General features: G+C 38.4%; 1 protein-coding gene across 5 annotated transcripts in view; it reads left to right on the top strand.

The window, feature by feature from the left end:
- TBXAS1 (thromboxane A synthase 1) overlaps positions 1 to 15,979 on the top strand; it is a 342,148-nt gene that overhangs the window by 223,767 nt on the left and 102,402 nt on the right. For all 5 annotated transcript variants that reach the window (XM_058189927.1, XM_058189926.1, XM_058189928.1 and 2 more), the window contains one exon: positions 2,808 to 2,938. In XM_058189927.1, the coding sequence (XP_058045910.1) occupies positions 2,808 to 2,938 (131 nt within the window). The remainder of the gene's footprint in view (positions 1 to 2,807; positions 2,939 to 15,979) is intronic.

Here is a 15,979-nt window from a genome sequence, read left to right as displayed (position 1 = left end):
TGAGAGATGCCTAAGCATCCTCTTAGTCGCTTTGCAAGGTATAAAGTTTCTGAGAAAGTTGGGAAACCTTTGGGAGATATCAAAACAAAATCTTTTTATTTTTCCTTGATTTAATAACTGTAAAAATTACAGAGGATATGGTCAATGATCTTTGCTGCAAGCAACCATTCTCCACGTCTCCTGTTCAATAGACTGAAATTACATGTGATCCATTAATTTCCTGTTTCTATCATTCCTCAAATCCCATCCATATTTGGAGAAGCAGCATTCTGGGATCTGAGGAATGCTTTCTAGTTGTCCTCTTTCTTCTGCTCCAAAATAAATTACTGGGTACATGATATGGGTTAATTAAACCTGTAAGATCAAGATGGTCTGAGATCTGCAGATTAATAACTACCCGTTCAGCAACTGTTCAGTTTCTGATGGTGCCGAATGAATGGTACTTACGACTGGTCCTCAGAATTCTGGCTGTCCCAGTACCCCTGTGGCAGAGGTGGGTTTCAGCAGGTTCTTACCAGTTCTGGCGAACCGGTAGCAGAAATTTTGAGTAGTTCAGAGAACTGGTAGTAAAAATTCTGACTGGCCCTGCCCCCATCTATTCTCTGCCTCCCAAGTCCCAGCTGATTGGGAGGAAATGGGGATTTTGCAGTATCCTTCCTCTGGAGTGGGGCGGGAATGGGGATTTTGCAGTAATTTCCCCTGGAGTGGGGTGGGAATGGAGATTTTGCAGTATCCTTCCCCTGCCACGCCCACCAAGCCATGCCCACAGAACCCACCACTGACCTATGGTTATCTGATTGCAATCTGGGCCTTTGGCGACCAGTTCCCAAGTATGACAGACAGCTTCAGGATCCCACAGTCACATGATCTTCATTTATGACTTTCCTTGCCAGCCTCCCACAAGCAGAGTTAATAGGGAAGTCAGCGCAAAGAGTCTCAAGTTATTCCCTCTGCTTTTTCTATCAAAGACCGTGGCTGTGGGATACAAGATCCCAGGGATCTTATGCTGTCTAATGTGTGGCCACTTGCATCACTCCTGCCTGCACTTGGCAGGGCCTGCCCAGCTGGTGGTGTCTGCGAAATGAAATGGCAGCCAGCAACGAACTCTACCCATTTGTGTTTGTGTAGTGTGGCAGCTGCCATCTGCACAGTCCCCCCCCCCACTCCATGGCTATGCTCTGACCACATTGAGACCCTCCCACCGCCCTTTATACTAATCACTCAGGACTTGCAACTTCCTGCCAGCTTTTCCATTTACTTTGCTTCTTGGAATCCAGCAGGAAGAGGCAAAGAAATCCTCTTTAATGACCCACAATCCTCGCTTAATGATGACAGCAAGAACTGCTGGGATGGCCATTGCTAAGCAACGCAGTCATGTGACATCATGCTTTATGTCTGCATCACTTAACAACGGACATTCCAGTCTCCATTGCCGTCATTATGCAAGGACTACTTGCTGTTCCTGAATGCCAACTTTTGAACTGATTTTTTCCCAGATTTCTCCTTAGATCTCTATCCCATTTTTAAGAATATTTTTATTAGCAGTACTGATTGGATGTAGCCGATATAAAATCATCAAAAAGAAAAGGGTATACCATCAAATACTGTAACTGCCACAAAGTTAAATATTTGAAATAAATATAAAAGAAAATATCTCTTTAACAATGCTACTTTATATTTTATTTAACAAATGTCAGTGAAAACGAACAGTGAATATCTACTATGTTGTTTTTTTGCAAGTGGTGATATTGGTGTCTTTGTTGCTATAACTTTCTTCTTGAATGTCCCAGTTTCAGTGTGGCTAAAATACAATAACGTCTTATTAATATTTTCATGGGAATATGCTTCCCATGGTGACTTACTTCCAAGTAAACACAAATGGGATTGAACTACAAAGTTGCCTTTCTGTGTATGGGAAAGCAGTTTTATATATATATATATTTATTTACTTTTATTTTGAATCCATCTATATTACAATAGTCACTCTGTTTAAAACAGAAATTCATTGTTCTTCACTTTAAAGTACTGGCTGCTTACATAAGAAACACCAATTAAGCTTCAAATTTGTGCAGACATTACCATGTTTCTCTGAAAATAAGACCCTGTCTTATGTTTTTTTGAACCCTGAAATCAGCGCTTGGCCTTATTGTCATGCGCTCAAAAGCCCAATTTGGTTTATTATCAGGGGATGTCTTATTTTGGGGGAAACAGGGTAGTAATACCACAGCTAGATAGTTCTATAAAGGACAAATATTTCAGGGCAAATTTCTCATATGAAAAGTCTTCACTGACCTTCTGCTTCATGGTTCATTAATTAAATGGTACGTTTACACAAAACCTTGCCACAGCCATAAGAAAAGACCTTCTAATTGTTGCAGGACTCTGTAAATATTGTATGTGAAGAATATGCAGATATTAGTGAGTGAGACAGACTGCATTTCAGAGCAAGACAGGTTAATGGGTATGAATTTGTAACCTCCCAATTGTGTTTTATAGTCATCGTACATCACAACTTCTAGGATTTATTTTTTTAAAGCCTTGCCATGCATTAAATGTGTTGCAGCATCTAATGCAGCAAAATCGTTTTGGATAATATTATCAATTGGAACAATATTTTTATTTTTTTTACTGAAATTATCTCACTTTTTTTGGAAGATAAAGCTAGATCATTAAAAAAGGTTTAAAAGGTAGAAAAGTAGATTTCTCAATTTAGAAGAAAGAATAGTCTGACAATAAGGGTTGGGATTAATTGCTTTAATTGATAATTGAACAACTGCTAATCTTGTTCTTTCAAAATTCTATTAAAGTTGCATTTCCATTTATAATGATCCCACTACTTTGCATTTTGCCAAATAAGAAACGAGATGAAGTGAATGGATTTTTTATCAGTCTCATCAAGAATATGATTACCTTGCGAGACCAACAGGATCCAAATGAGGTAAGGCATTTTATGTGTTGCTGGATCACACTAAAGATCTGTTTAATTTCATTCTATATATCTAACAATTTAGCCATGTTAGAGATATAATTCAAAAGTTCAAAAATGAATTGATTTCATTTGGGCTGGTCTTAACATTGCTATATTTGGGTAGAAATTTATAGGAGTGTGAGACTGATTTTATAGTAGTGATACTGCTGTTAAGGGGTGAAATCCAGCAGGTTCTGACAGATTCTGGAGAACCGGTAGCGGAAATTTTGAGCAGTTTGGAGAACCGGCAAACACCACCTCTGGCTGGCTCCAGAGTGGAGTGGGAATGGAGATTTTGCAGTATCCTTTCCTGCTATGCCCACCAAGCCACGCCCACAGAACTGGTAGTAAAAAAAATGGATTTCACCACTGATATATGGATTAAACCATGGTAGTCAACCTGGTCCCTACTAGTGGGCGTTCCAGGTTTCATGGTGGGTGGTAGCGGTTTTGTCTGATATTGAAGCATTTTCCTTTTTTTTTAATTTAATTGACTTTTAAAAAAAATTTCATAGCATTATTTAAAAACATTTTCATTAGGTTTTCATAAAATTCCCCATGACAATTTAAATTTCTGAAAACAAACTATTTGTATCGCCCGCGCATAAGTTTTCATGTTATGTATGTGAAACTAAATGGCACTATAGTGCGACTGCAAACAAAAGAGCCTCGTCCCAGAATAGCTCGTGCATCTCCCCCCACACCACCCAGCTGTAACAGACAAGCAGAGCTGGTAGCTGGCGGCCCCTCCTCAAATCCAATCCACGATGCGCGAAAGGCATGCGCAGGCGACGATACATGGCGCATTACTGAGCAACCGGTGGGCGGTTAGAAAATTTTACTAACAGAGATATAAAAGTGGGCGTTAGGTATAAAAAGTTTGATTACCCCTGGATTAAACAATTAGCAGTAGTTGTAAATTTAAGCAATGTTACGCTTATTAACAACATTTTAGAAATCATAGTAAATATTGATATAAACTTTATCTGTAAAGGTTTAAGTTATCTAAACATTAAGAGTTTTAATAATCTCCATTCAACACTCCATAAAAAACTACTGTACCTAAATAATACAATGTATTACTTATGTTCTATAATAATATAATAAAACAGCATTAACTGAAAGAATTTATACATTCTCCAAAGTTATATCCTTAACATAAGGAATCTATCAGAAACTTATGGTTAGCAATATAATTGTGTGTACTATTGTATAACATTGGATGGGCAAATCTATATTAGCATTACAGCAAAAGGTGACCCATACATTTTGTCTTCATGTTTGTTTTCTTGACAGATGTCCAAAGAAAAGGATTTTAAAGCATTTTGTTCTTTAAAGTGTATATATTTTCAGGCAATTTTAGTTGTATTTGTTTTTCTGTAAGTATTTTAAATTTGCAACAGTTATTTTGCTAACTTACATGAAACGGTCCTAAGTTATGTAACTTGTATTGAAGTTAACACACAATTTTTTTGATGGTTAAACAATCTACATTAATATTGTTTGTTTCTTAATATTAATATTAATATATTTATTAATATTAATATTGTTTGTTACTGGAAAATTCATAAACTGGATATTAATTCAATAATCCTTTTCTGTTACTTTCTCTTCTCTCTTCTTTTGGCATTTAAAAGTATTCTGCCTCTGCCGATGATAGGAATGATAACTAAACTGGCATAGGACACTGTTATATGCTATAGCTGCTCAATTTAGTATTCTAAACAGTTCAGTTGATTGTTTAACCTTGGCTTCTAGATGTTTTTTGCTGTTCTTGATGTTCATTGCAAAAGAAAGTATGAAAAGAATACAAGAATGTTTTTCTGGTGGTTAAAGGTTCTCATTAAAACTAGAATGCAAATTGCACTTCAAAGTTAATGGTAATAATTTCTAAGACTGGTATTTCATCCATTTAAAAACTGTTTTTCCACAAAGCATTTGTGCTGTCTCTCTCTCCATCTCTGCATATCCCATTATTCCAGATACTTATTTTTCATTCTTGATCGTATATTTGATCCTTGAATAGTTATTTATTTCAGTGGTGGGGTTCAAATAATTTAACAACTGGTTCTCTGCCCTAATGATTTCTTCCAACATCCTGTTCACCAAACTGCTCAGAAAGTTAAGAACCGGTTCTACCAAAGTGGTGCGAACTGGCTGAATCCCACTATTGATTTATTTATTAAATTTCTAATATCAATTTTTACAAATAACTCAAGGCGGCAAACATCATAACACACTTTCCTCCTCTTGTTTGCCCCACAACAACAATCCAGAGATGGTATTCAGCAGATTTTTACCAGTTCTGGAGAACTGGTAGAAGAAATTTTGAGTAGTTAGGAGAACTGGTAAATACCACCTCTGACTGGCCCTGCCCCCCCCTCATCTATTTTCTGCCTCCTGAGTCCCAGCTGATTGGGAGGGAATGGAGTTTTTACAATATCCTTCCTCTGCCACACCCACCAAGCCACACCCACCAAACCACGCCCACAGAACTGATAGGGAAAAAAATTTGAATCCCACCACTGCAACAATCCTGTGTTGTGGGTTGGGCTGAGAAAGTTTGATTGGCCTAAGGTCACCCATCTGACTTTCCTTGCTAAGGCAGGACCCGAACTCACAATAATCTCACTTTCTAGCTGGTGCCTTAATCTCTAGCCCAGTTATGCTATGTTGTTATTGTTTTAGGGCATTGGGTGCTAGTTTTTTAGATCTTTTTTCCCTACATAGTTTTATTGTTGCTGTGAACTGCTCAGAGTTATTTTGTACAATGTTAATTTTCTTAAATAAATAAATCATATTAGAGGCCTTTCCTACTTCCTTCTAGTTGCAAGTCAAAATTCTTTTCTTCCAGTTAGCTTTTAATAGAAAGATTCATCCTTCTCTGATTCAAGTATAATTATTGGTGTTGTGTTGCATATGAAGCACCAAAGGCAGCTGATTCTTGAAGCTGTTTGCTATTTTTTCCAAGAACATAGGAAAAACATAACACATAGCTAGTAAAGCAATAATTGACTTGGTAAACTAGACTGTAAATCTGAGCTACAAGGATGGGGCAGGATAAGACATGCATTGCACTCTGTAGAAGGTGCTAGGTACAATTTTGGCATCTTGAGGTAGGGCTAGAAAATCTGGAACAACTGCTGCCCATCAGTGGTGAAAACAGGTTTAAGAAATCTGACCAGTTTAATTCTTGCAGCCATTTGTAATATTGTTCAGAGTGACTAAGAAAGGGCGGTCAAATAGTGTTGCGTTTTGTTCATATTCTGGAGGGAGCAGCTAAAAGGCTGAGAAGGTCACCTCAAACAGCTGGTTTGCATTATCATGAAAAGACAAAAAACTCTTATTTTTAAAATTTGCTGGGTTAATTATTCAGTCAGGGAGGAGAGGATGTGCTTGTTGAATTTGTGTTTCAGATGCCAAAATAAATTGGCTTACATTAGATGTTCTGCATCTTGACTAGAAGGAAGAAAGTGGGAGCTTATTAACAGTAAATCGTCCCACACCCGTTTCTGAGCCTGGTGGTAGAGCAGACAATCTGTTCCAGCCGAAGGTGTACATTTGCAGAATTGTTACAGTCTAGATGAGGGTGCAGTGACGTTCTTAATCCAGGGCACTAAGTGGGTTAGGGATTTTTTTTTAAAATCATGTACTTTATTGTTTTTTAAATGCAGTTTAATTATACTTTCCATCCAACATTCCAGTAGTACAGGCAGTACTGAAAATGTATCTTTTGTAAATTGTTTTATATGGACCAGTGTTAGTTTTAAAAGGCATGTTTCAGAAAGCTTAAATAAGCCAACACACTGCAGAAATCAAACCTGAATGTAGCCACTTCTGAAATTAACATATTGAGGCAAAGTTGCTTGTGTCCTCTTTGCTTCAGCAATATATATGTCATCCCCAATTTAATTGCACCCACAATTAAAGAGAACACAATTACTTATAATATGGTCACAGAGATCATTAATGTATAATATGAAGAGTGTTGGTCCAAGAACGCTGCCTTGGGGAACGCCGCTATTGACAGGAACAGATTTTGATAGGGCACTGCCTATTTTGACCACTTGTTGTCTGTTTGACAGGAACGCTGTTATCCAATTGTGGAGGGGTCTGGTGATGCCGTAGGATTTTAGTTTTAGGAGAAGTTTATCATGTACTACTGAGTGAAAAGCTTTACAGAAGTCTATGTAAATTGCATCTATTGCTTTGCCCTGATCAAGATCTGTAGTCCATATGTTTTTGCAGTGAAGAAGTTGTAAATTACAGGATAATTTTTTTCTGAAACCAAATTGTTTATTAGAGAGTAGGTTATTTGTTTCCAGGTGGAGGGTAAAGGATTGGTTGATGATTGATTCCATTACTTTGCAGGTGACGCAGCATAAAGAAATTGGTCTGTAATTTTCAACTAGGCTGGGGTCTCTTTTTTTGAAGATAGGGATGACCGTAGCTAGTGACCAAAGTTTGGGAAGGGAGTTGATCGTGAAAGCTTTTTCAAAGATTATGCTTAGAGGTTCTGCTATATTAGTGGAAAGCTTTTTTAAGAAGTATGCACATAGTCCATCAGGTCCAATAGATAGAGATGGTTTCAGTTTGCAAAGGAAACAGTTTGTGAACCTTAAATCAGTGAAGATGCTATTGATGAGACTGCCACATAAGACCATTTCAGCTAATTTGAAAAACAGATGGGAGGAAACATATGAACCAGGAAAATATGTTTACAGTAGCTGGACTGTTGGCTGACCTGGTAAAACCACTGTGAAAAAATTATTTTATTAAAATAGCAGGTTTTAAATCATCATCATTGTATCAGCACTGTGGGTGTCTGTGAAATATATATATACATTTTACAAACATTTGGATTGTAAAGCCTGTTGTTTGTATAAGGCAGAAGAATGAAAAATGTTTTTCAGATAAGGGCCATCATAAATTTTAAATGAGTTTCATAAAAGCTACAATCAAATGTAAACTAGCCCAAACAGGGAATTTCTAAAACACACAGTTCCTCCTTGGTTTTCCCATTGCTTCCTATCATGAAAATTGTTATGCAGATTAATAATTCATTGTTCTTGATTCAGCCCTGGAGGAACATCGACTGCAGTGGCATTTCCATCTGAGTGGCTTTTTAAAAGCTTACAAAAAAAAATAATGGAGCTATGAATTTGCTTGCTTTGTAAACCCACCAACACACATAGGTTATGGTTAATTTGGTTAATCGGCTTTTTTGCTGCAGATCAATGGAAAAGGAACTTAGTGGAATTTTAAACCTAAGCAGTAACCACTGAGATGCATGGAGAATTTTGCCAACTCATTCAAACAAGGCATTTAGGAAGAAGCAAAATGCCTACAAGTTATGTGGGAGATAAGATTTCACTTTCAACCAGAGCCAGTTTTATTATTAAATATTGCGGATGTTTGGAGGCAGACTATGGTGTAAATTGCCAGATAGAGGTGTGTCTGCCTCAACTACCTCCAAAGTAGTTTGATGCGCTCAGAAGCAGAAGGAGACACTGACATGGTTTATAAAGATCCAATGACCACTTCCTCTATTAGATTTGAGACCAGAATTCATTTTGATAGAGTGAATGAAACAGAGAGCCACCATCTTTCTTTCCTCCTCTAGTAGCTAAAAATCATGCCATGACCTTCTTTCAAATTTGGCCTTCCTATGGTTGTTTCTCTCATCTATCTTTTTCTCAGCTTTCCTTTTCCTGCTGTTGGAAGAAATGTCCATCTGGGTTCAATTCCAAGTGGGGAAAAAGACACTGGAAACAGGGAGACTTCTTGGAAAGATGTTTTTTTAATGGTGGACAGGACCACATGGCTTGAGTTCCTGAGCAGGAAAAGCGATCACATGCTTCAAGATGTTGGGTGAAGGAGAAAAAAGGGAAGAGATGCTGATAGTCCCTTGGTTTTATACCAGGGGTGAAATCCAGCAGGTTCTGACAGGTTCTGGAGAACCAGTAGCAGAAATTTTGAGTAGTTCGGAGAACCGGTAGTGGAAATTTTGAATAGTTCGGAAAACCATCAAATATCACCTCAGGCTGGCTCCAGAGTGTGATGGGAATGGAGATTTTTCATATCCTTCCCCCAGTAGTGGGGAGGGAATGGGAATTTTGCAGTATCCTTCCCCTGTGGTGCGGTGGGAATGGAGATTTTGCAGTATCCTTCCCCTGGAGTGGGGTAGGAATGGAGATTTTGCAGTATCCTTCTCCTGCCATGCCCACCAAGCTACGCTTACCAAACCACACCACGCCCACCAAGCCACGCCCAAAGAACCAGTAGTAAAAAAATTTGGATTTCATCACTGTTTTATACCTTCTCTTGGGCCCCGCCCCGGGGCCTCACACTCCTGGGCAAGAAATGCACTCTGATTGGCTGTCAGACTCCCATGGGGCCATGCGGGAGCAACACTGTAGGCTGTCCTGAGTCTAAGTTTGCTTGAGCCTTGCTGGGTGATGATGTAATGAAAGGTCTTTGGGATTCCTATTATGGCTCTGCCTGTAGATCTTTGTTATGTAAAATAGGCTGGCTCAGGCCCATTGACAAAGTGAGGTGATGGTAGTGTCAGGGAGCTGCTTTGTCTTTAAAACATGTTTCTCCATTTCTCATCCAGGGAAATATAATATTCTGCCTTTTTAATATTTCCTAAAATATTCCATTCTTCTAGGAGAGGGGTGGGTGCTAACTTCCTACACTGCTTATTATGCAGCATATTCCTTGTAATAGAAGCAGATGGTGGGATTTAGGATGTCCAAATTTACATAGCCTGCTATGCTCTAATATTTTTGTTTGGGTTTGTATTACAATATCATATGAATATGGCTACTTTGGATTGTAAACTTGATTGGTTTATAAATACATTCAGTTGTGACATAATAAATCATAATGAACTAGTAATATATGAATTTAGTGAGGAAGAAATAGCGGTTGGTTAGACATTAAGATAATGTAATGTTTATAAGTCTTCTCTGATAAACTATGAGAATAGCCTTGAGGAACAGGAAAAAGAGCAGTAGCCAAGGCAATGGTCAGATAAGAGTCCAAAGAAGGAATGGAATTTGAGAAAACATCTCATTCTTGACTCTTCCTAGTTCTCTATAAGGGAAAAGCAGAGGAGGAACACACATTCAGAGTTGCAAGAGTCTATTATTGTAATCTTATCATCATAAAAGGAGTTTTAGTATTCATAACTTCGGTATTCAAGTCTGGTCTACCTGACAGAACACAGCAATTCAAGCATGATTCAAGCATTAGCTTAAATATTTCTTTTCTAAAAGTCAGTATAATTCTTCTCTAATATGACATAAGAGCCGTGGTGGCGCAGTGGTTAAAATGCAATATTGCAGGCTAACTCTGCCAACTGCCAGGAGTTCGAGCCTGACCGGCTCAAGGTCAACTCAGCCTTCCATCCTTCCGAGGTCGGTAAAATGAGGACCCAGATTGTTGGGGGTAATAGATAACTTGGTAAACTGCTTAGAGAGGACTGTAAAGCACTGTGAAGCAGTATATAAGTCTAAGTGTTGTTGCTATTATTCAGAGATGTAGGCAGGGTTACTATTCAGCAGGTTCTGACAGGTTCTGGAGAACCAGTACCGGAAATCTTGAGTAGTTCGGAGAATCGGCAAATACCATCTCTAGCTGGCCCCAAAGTGGGGTGGGAATGGAGATTTTGCAATATCCTTCCCCCAGGAGTGGGGAAGGAATAGAGATTTTGCAGTATCCTTCTCCTGCCACGCTCACCAAGCCACGCCTACCACACCACACTAAGCCCACCAAGCCATGCCTACAAAACCAGTAGTAAAAAAATTCGAATTCCACCACTGGATGTAGGTCTGCTAATTTTCAGCCAGCATGACCAGTGAAAGTAGGTCAGGAAAGCTATCAATTTAGGTAGGGAATCATTAGCACAGTGACCTTTGTTCTCCAAAATTAAATAAAATTAATATTTAGAGTTTTAAAGAGTTTCAACAATGGCATAACCATCACAGGCTTATCAAATTTCATGAGTTTTTACATTCTCAGATCTGAGAGAAAAGATGATTAATTGCTGTAAGATTTCAAGCAAGGTACTGCAATTTCAGAGTACTTGAGCTACTATGATTTCATACGGTTTTGTCATTTAAAACTATTTATTGACGTTTGTACAAAATTACACAATGAAAATATGATTGATCCCTGACCTTACCATACAAATTGAACACGTATAATTTACGCTGAAATAGTGAGAAGTAAACAAAGCACTTGGCTTCCATTAATTCTGCAGGAAAAGAAATTGTTTAGGTATTTCTGGCTTCTGATTAGCTATTGCAGGCATAGAAAAGTTAAAGGGAGGAGTTAAATAACTGACCATCATAAGATGGTTCATATGTAATAACCCTTGTTGATATTTTCAGTACTGTTTCTGATTACTTTTCAGGTATGGTACTATATCTAAATATAATAATTCAGGCATAGAAAGCTAGTAGTGATTATTGCATCAGGCTAGAAACTGGGAGTCTAGGAGTTTTAGTCTCAACTTGGACATAAAGCCAGTTGAGTGAGAATAGAATAGAGTTAGAATTAGAATTAGAATTAGAATTAGAATTGCAAAGCTGGAAGGGATCTTGGAGGTCTTCTAGTCCAACCCCCTGCTCAGGCAGAAAACCCTATATTAGTGATGACTAACCTTTTTGCCATCGCGTGCCAGGAGGGGGGCCACATGCATGCATGCCCACACTCCAGAGCCTTTCTAGGAGTCTGGAGAGGGTGAAAACTGCACCCCTGCGGAGGCCCTCCGGATGCCAGAAACAGCCCGTTTGCCAACTTCCAGTGGGTGGGGGGTGGGGAAGGCCGTTTTCACCCTCCCCAGACTCTTAGAAAGGCTCTGGAATCAGGTGAGAGAGAAAAATGGGTCTTCCCCAGCACCCGCCGAGGCCCTCCAGAGGCAGGAAACAGCCTGTTTCCCTACTTCTGGTGGGCCCAGAAGGCCTGACGATCAGCTGATGCGTGCCGGAGCTGAGTTTGCGTGCCCCTGATATGGCTACGCATGCCGGTGGAACACATGCCATAGGTTCGCCATCACGGCCCTATACCATTTTAAACAAATGGTTGTCCAATCTCTTCTTAAAAACTTCCAGTGTTGGAACAAACATCCAAAACTTCTGGAGGCAAGTTGTTCCACTGATTACTTGTTCTAACTGTCAGGAAATTTCTTCTTAAGTTCTAGGTTGCTTCTCTCCTTGATTAGTTTCCACCCATTGCTTCTTGTCCTGATCTTCAGTTAGGCACTTTCTTTCAGCCCCCAGAAGAAAATAGTGACAAACCACTGCTGAAAAGGCTTACCAAGAGAACTACAGGTTTTTGCATGGTTTGTATTTATCCTTTATGTGACATAAAGTTTGCTATTTCCATTAATGAAGAATTGTTTCCTGGGTAATCAGACAGTGATTAAAAAGTCCAATGAATAGAAGAGACATGGCCCAGAGCTACTATGTCACAAGCAATAATGGAAGGGATTATTATCTATGGTACCATAAAGTCAAGTTTTTTATTCTCTTGCAAAACAATGTTGGGCTAGACATTCTGTGATTGCAGCAACGGTTGATTTTGTGATAAATGCTTTGTCTTCATATCCCACCCCTGGAAAAATAATATATGATACTTAATGATGTGCCTCTTAGTTTAGTGCTGTTGCTGCACATTTCTATAATTCAATTATTGTGTAGATGAACAAAATGAACAGTGTTCTACAGTGAAAAAAAATATGGAAGCTATGAATCTATTCTGTCTAGTCTCTGTTCTATTCTATTCTCTATTCTATTTCCTTTTTCACCCCATTCTATCCTATCCCATCCCATCCCATCCTATCCATATCCCATCTTTTCCCCAACATATTTGAAAATGGTACACGAGTCTAATTTATTTTATATTCATTCTACCTTGTGAAGCATAGAGCCTATTTAATATGTTTTCTTGATATTGTATAGCAATATTCTGTAAGCCACCTTGAGTTGCCATGGGCGAATGGGTGGCAATATAAATTCAATCAATCAATAAAATAAATAAATATCCCACGGATTTGCTCCAGGAAGAAATCTATTTTCCCCATCATTTTATCATCGTAATATGTTGCTGTTACTCAGAATTAAGAAGCTAAAGCTCTTTGGATCTTCCCAAATATATCAATGCTTCCATCTCAACCTACCACCATAGCAACAAAAAATCTAGGTTGGTTCGGAGGTTATCTGAAGAACTTATTAGGTCACAAGAGGGATCTACTTTTTGTTTCAGATGTTGCACTTTGTATTCCTGAATGAAAATGTTGAGACATCAGTGAAGCCAAAGACAAAAACTTAGGTCAGATAGACATGTTTTAAAAAGCAATGAATGTAGCTCAGATATCAGATTCTAAAGAAAATATGGCATTCAAAAGAAATCCCAATGATGAACCAACTTCATTCGGTTAACTTTTATCAACCAAAATGAGTTGCACTTGAAACTGTAACTGACTATAAAAAGCTATATAAAGACTATAAAACTGTGGGCTTGTGGTACAGGAGATAAAAAGGAAGAACATGCAAAAAGAGAAACTGGTAATTTTCTAAAATGGAATCAGCTGATATTTCTTACAACCCAATAGTCTTTGGCACTGCAAGCTCCTCCTTCCAAGGCATTAAGCATAATAAATACTTTGCACATTGAAATGCTGAGAATAAGCTGGAGCAATCTGTAGAAATAATAACAGCCTTTCATACATGATTGGATTCTTTCTCTAAGAATTGGAATGTCTAAAGCAGAGGTCTTCAAACTTAGCAGCTTTAAGATTTGTGGACTTAACTCCCAGAATTCTCCAGCCAGCTATGCTATGCTGGCTGGAGAGTTCTGGGAGTTGAAGTCCACAAGTCTTAAAGCTGCCAAGTTTGAAGACCTCTGGTCTAAAGTATTTATCACATGCCCCCAAAATGCCCCTGAAACATATGCTCATGCTCTGGGTTTGAAATGTGCTGGGTTCTTAAAATAGAAGTTATTTGTATTTGGAAGAGCTAGTTTTTAGAAGAGCTAGATTGTCCTTTTTTTTTTTGGCCCCTCTCAGAAGCTTAAGAACTCAGTCTTGACTGCTGATTACCCTAGCTCATTATATTCCCCCTCCCTTAAAGAGGACAGCTCATTTAACTTGGCCTTTTATCCCTGCCTTCAGGAAGTTTGGTGTGGACTTTGCTGTCTTCTGCGATAGTACTACCGAGTACAACTAGCAACAATATGAAGCACTGAGGGATCTTATAAATTCAGTCAAGAAAAAAATATATTCCATTTTGTTTTCATAATTTCTATAACAAAAATGGTAGGGCCATTTTCCTTCTTTTTGCTGATATACTTCCCAACTTTGCAGGGATTTATTCCAAACAACTGCATCACAAACTATTAAAGCCAGAGTTCAGGGAGAGCTAAGTGCATTTAAGCGATACTGAAATCAATGAAATTTCAGTACATCAGTTAAAATGCTTATACCCAATTGATTTCATTTAATTTTGTCTGGATTGTGCCCTAAGGCTAGACTTGAGTTATGGTTTTGAAGAACTTAATATTGCTTTTCTATAATATACATACATACAACTTTTGTCATCTCTGCTTCAAAACCCAGAAATGAACCTGCACATATTTTTGAAGGTTGCATGAAAGTCCATGCATGAACATCATAGACTATCTTCAATTCCCTGAAAAGAAATATTATTGTTTCCTGCTTACAATCCACATCTAAGAAGGAAAGCCAATGTCTGAATAGTTTGTTGAAGATGATCTCTATGGGGGATTTAGAGTACAAGGTGGCAAACGAAACTTGTAAATATAGTGGATATAATAAAAACCGTATGGAAGAGAATCGGTGGAATGCAATCATTTTGGGAGTTGCCCTGGAACACGTTGGCAGTAAACAAGTTAAATAAATTTTGGGATACAAACTATATAGGAAAGACAAAGGAACATTGGAAGAAACAGCTGACTTTATATCAAGGAGGGTATAAAATCTAATATACTAGGAAACACTGAAAGACCACATTCCTTGTAGAATCATTATGATTGACAATATCTGGTCACAAATGTAAATCAGTTCTTGGAATGTGTCTTGGAACTAAGCAGAGCGGAGAGACAAGTCTAGACTTAATTCTAAGTAGTGGCAATGATCTGGTGCTAGTTGCAGCCAATAGTAGAAAACTAAACATAATACTGTCATCACACACATAAATGAGAAGTTCCCAGCGCTGTGGAATACAATCACATTTGATTACAAAAGAGGAAACTTCTAAAAAAAATTGAGGGCATTAGTGAAAACAATACTGAAAAATCCAGGAAGAGACTAGCATAGCATCCCAGTAATGTACAAGAATTTGTAAAACCTTGGTCGATTTTGTGAGGAAAGGACACAAAGGAAGAAAAAAAACAACATCTGCCTTCCCCAAAAGCTTGATGTTTGACAACAGTCTTAAAGGAAACCTTGGGACAATTTGTATAAATGGATTGGAAACAGAAAAATCAGGCAGGGAAGCAATAAAATAGTAGTAAAATAGTAACAGAGTGAAAGGAATCTTGAAGCGGATATGGAGACCTCAGAGAAGGCATGAAAGTGTTGCATTTGTATTTAATAGAAAAGAGATTGTACTGAGCTGGTATTGATTTTTCTCAGGGAAGGAATCTAAACAATTAAAGGAAATGGGGATAAGAAGGGAAATTATGCCAGATCATCTTCAGAAACTCTACTGTAATGGAGACCTGATGAAACCCACCCAAGTGTGAAAGATCAGGATGCTTAAGAAAATGGCAATGCTAGCTTCCCCTCCAGCAATGGGTTTCAGATTATGTTACTACTGGTTCACCGCGCACACACTTGCTTCACATGCACGCGTGCCTGGTTTGCCCATGTGCCTGTCTTCCAAACATGTGCCCGGCCTCAAAACGTGCCTAAATAGGATGGCATAGGATGGCAAGTGGGCGGGGCGGGCTGACCCACGATTTCTGCTAATAGTTCCGGTGAAT

This window comes from Ahaetulla prasina, chromosome 7 (assembly GCF_028640845.1).
Source record: "Ahaetulla prasina isolate Xishuangbanna chromosome 7, ASM2864084v1, whole genome shotgun sequence".
Classification (NCBI taxonomy): Eukaryota; Metazoa; Chordata; class Lepidosauria; order Squamata; family Colubridae; genus Ahaetulla; species Ahaetulla prasina.
The sequence above is the reverse complement of the archived record's forward strand: the minus strand, read 5'-3'. Positions and strand labels throughout refer to the sequence as shown.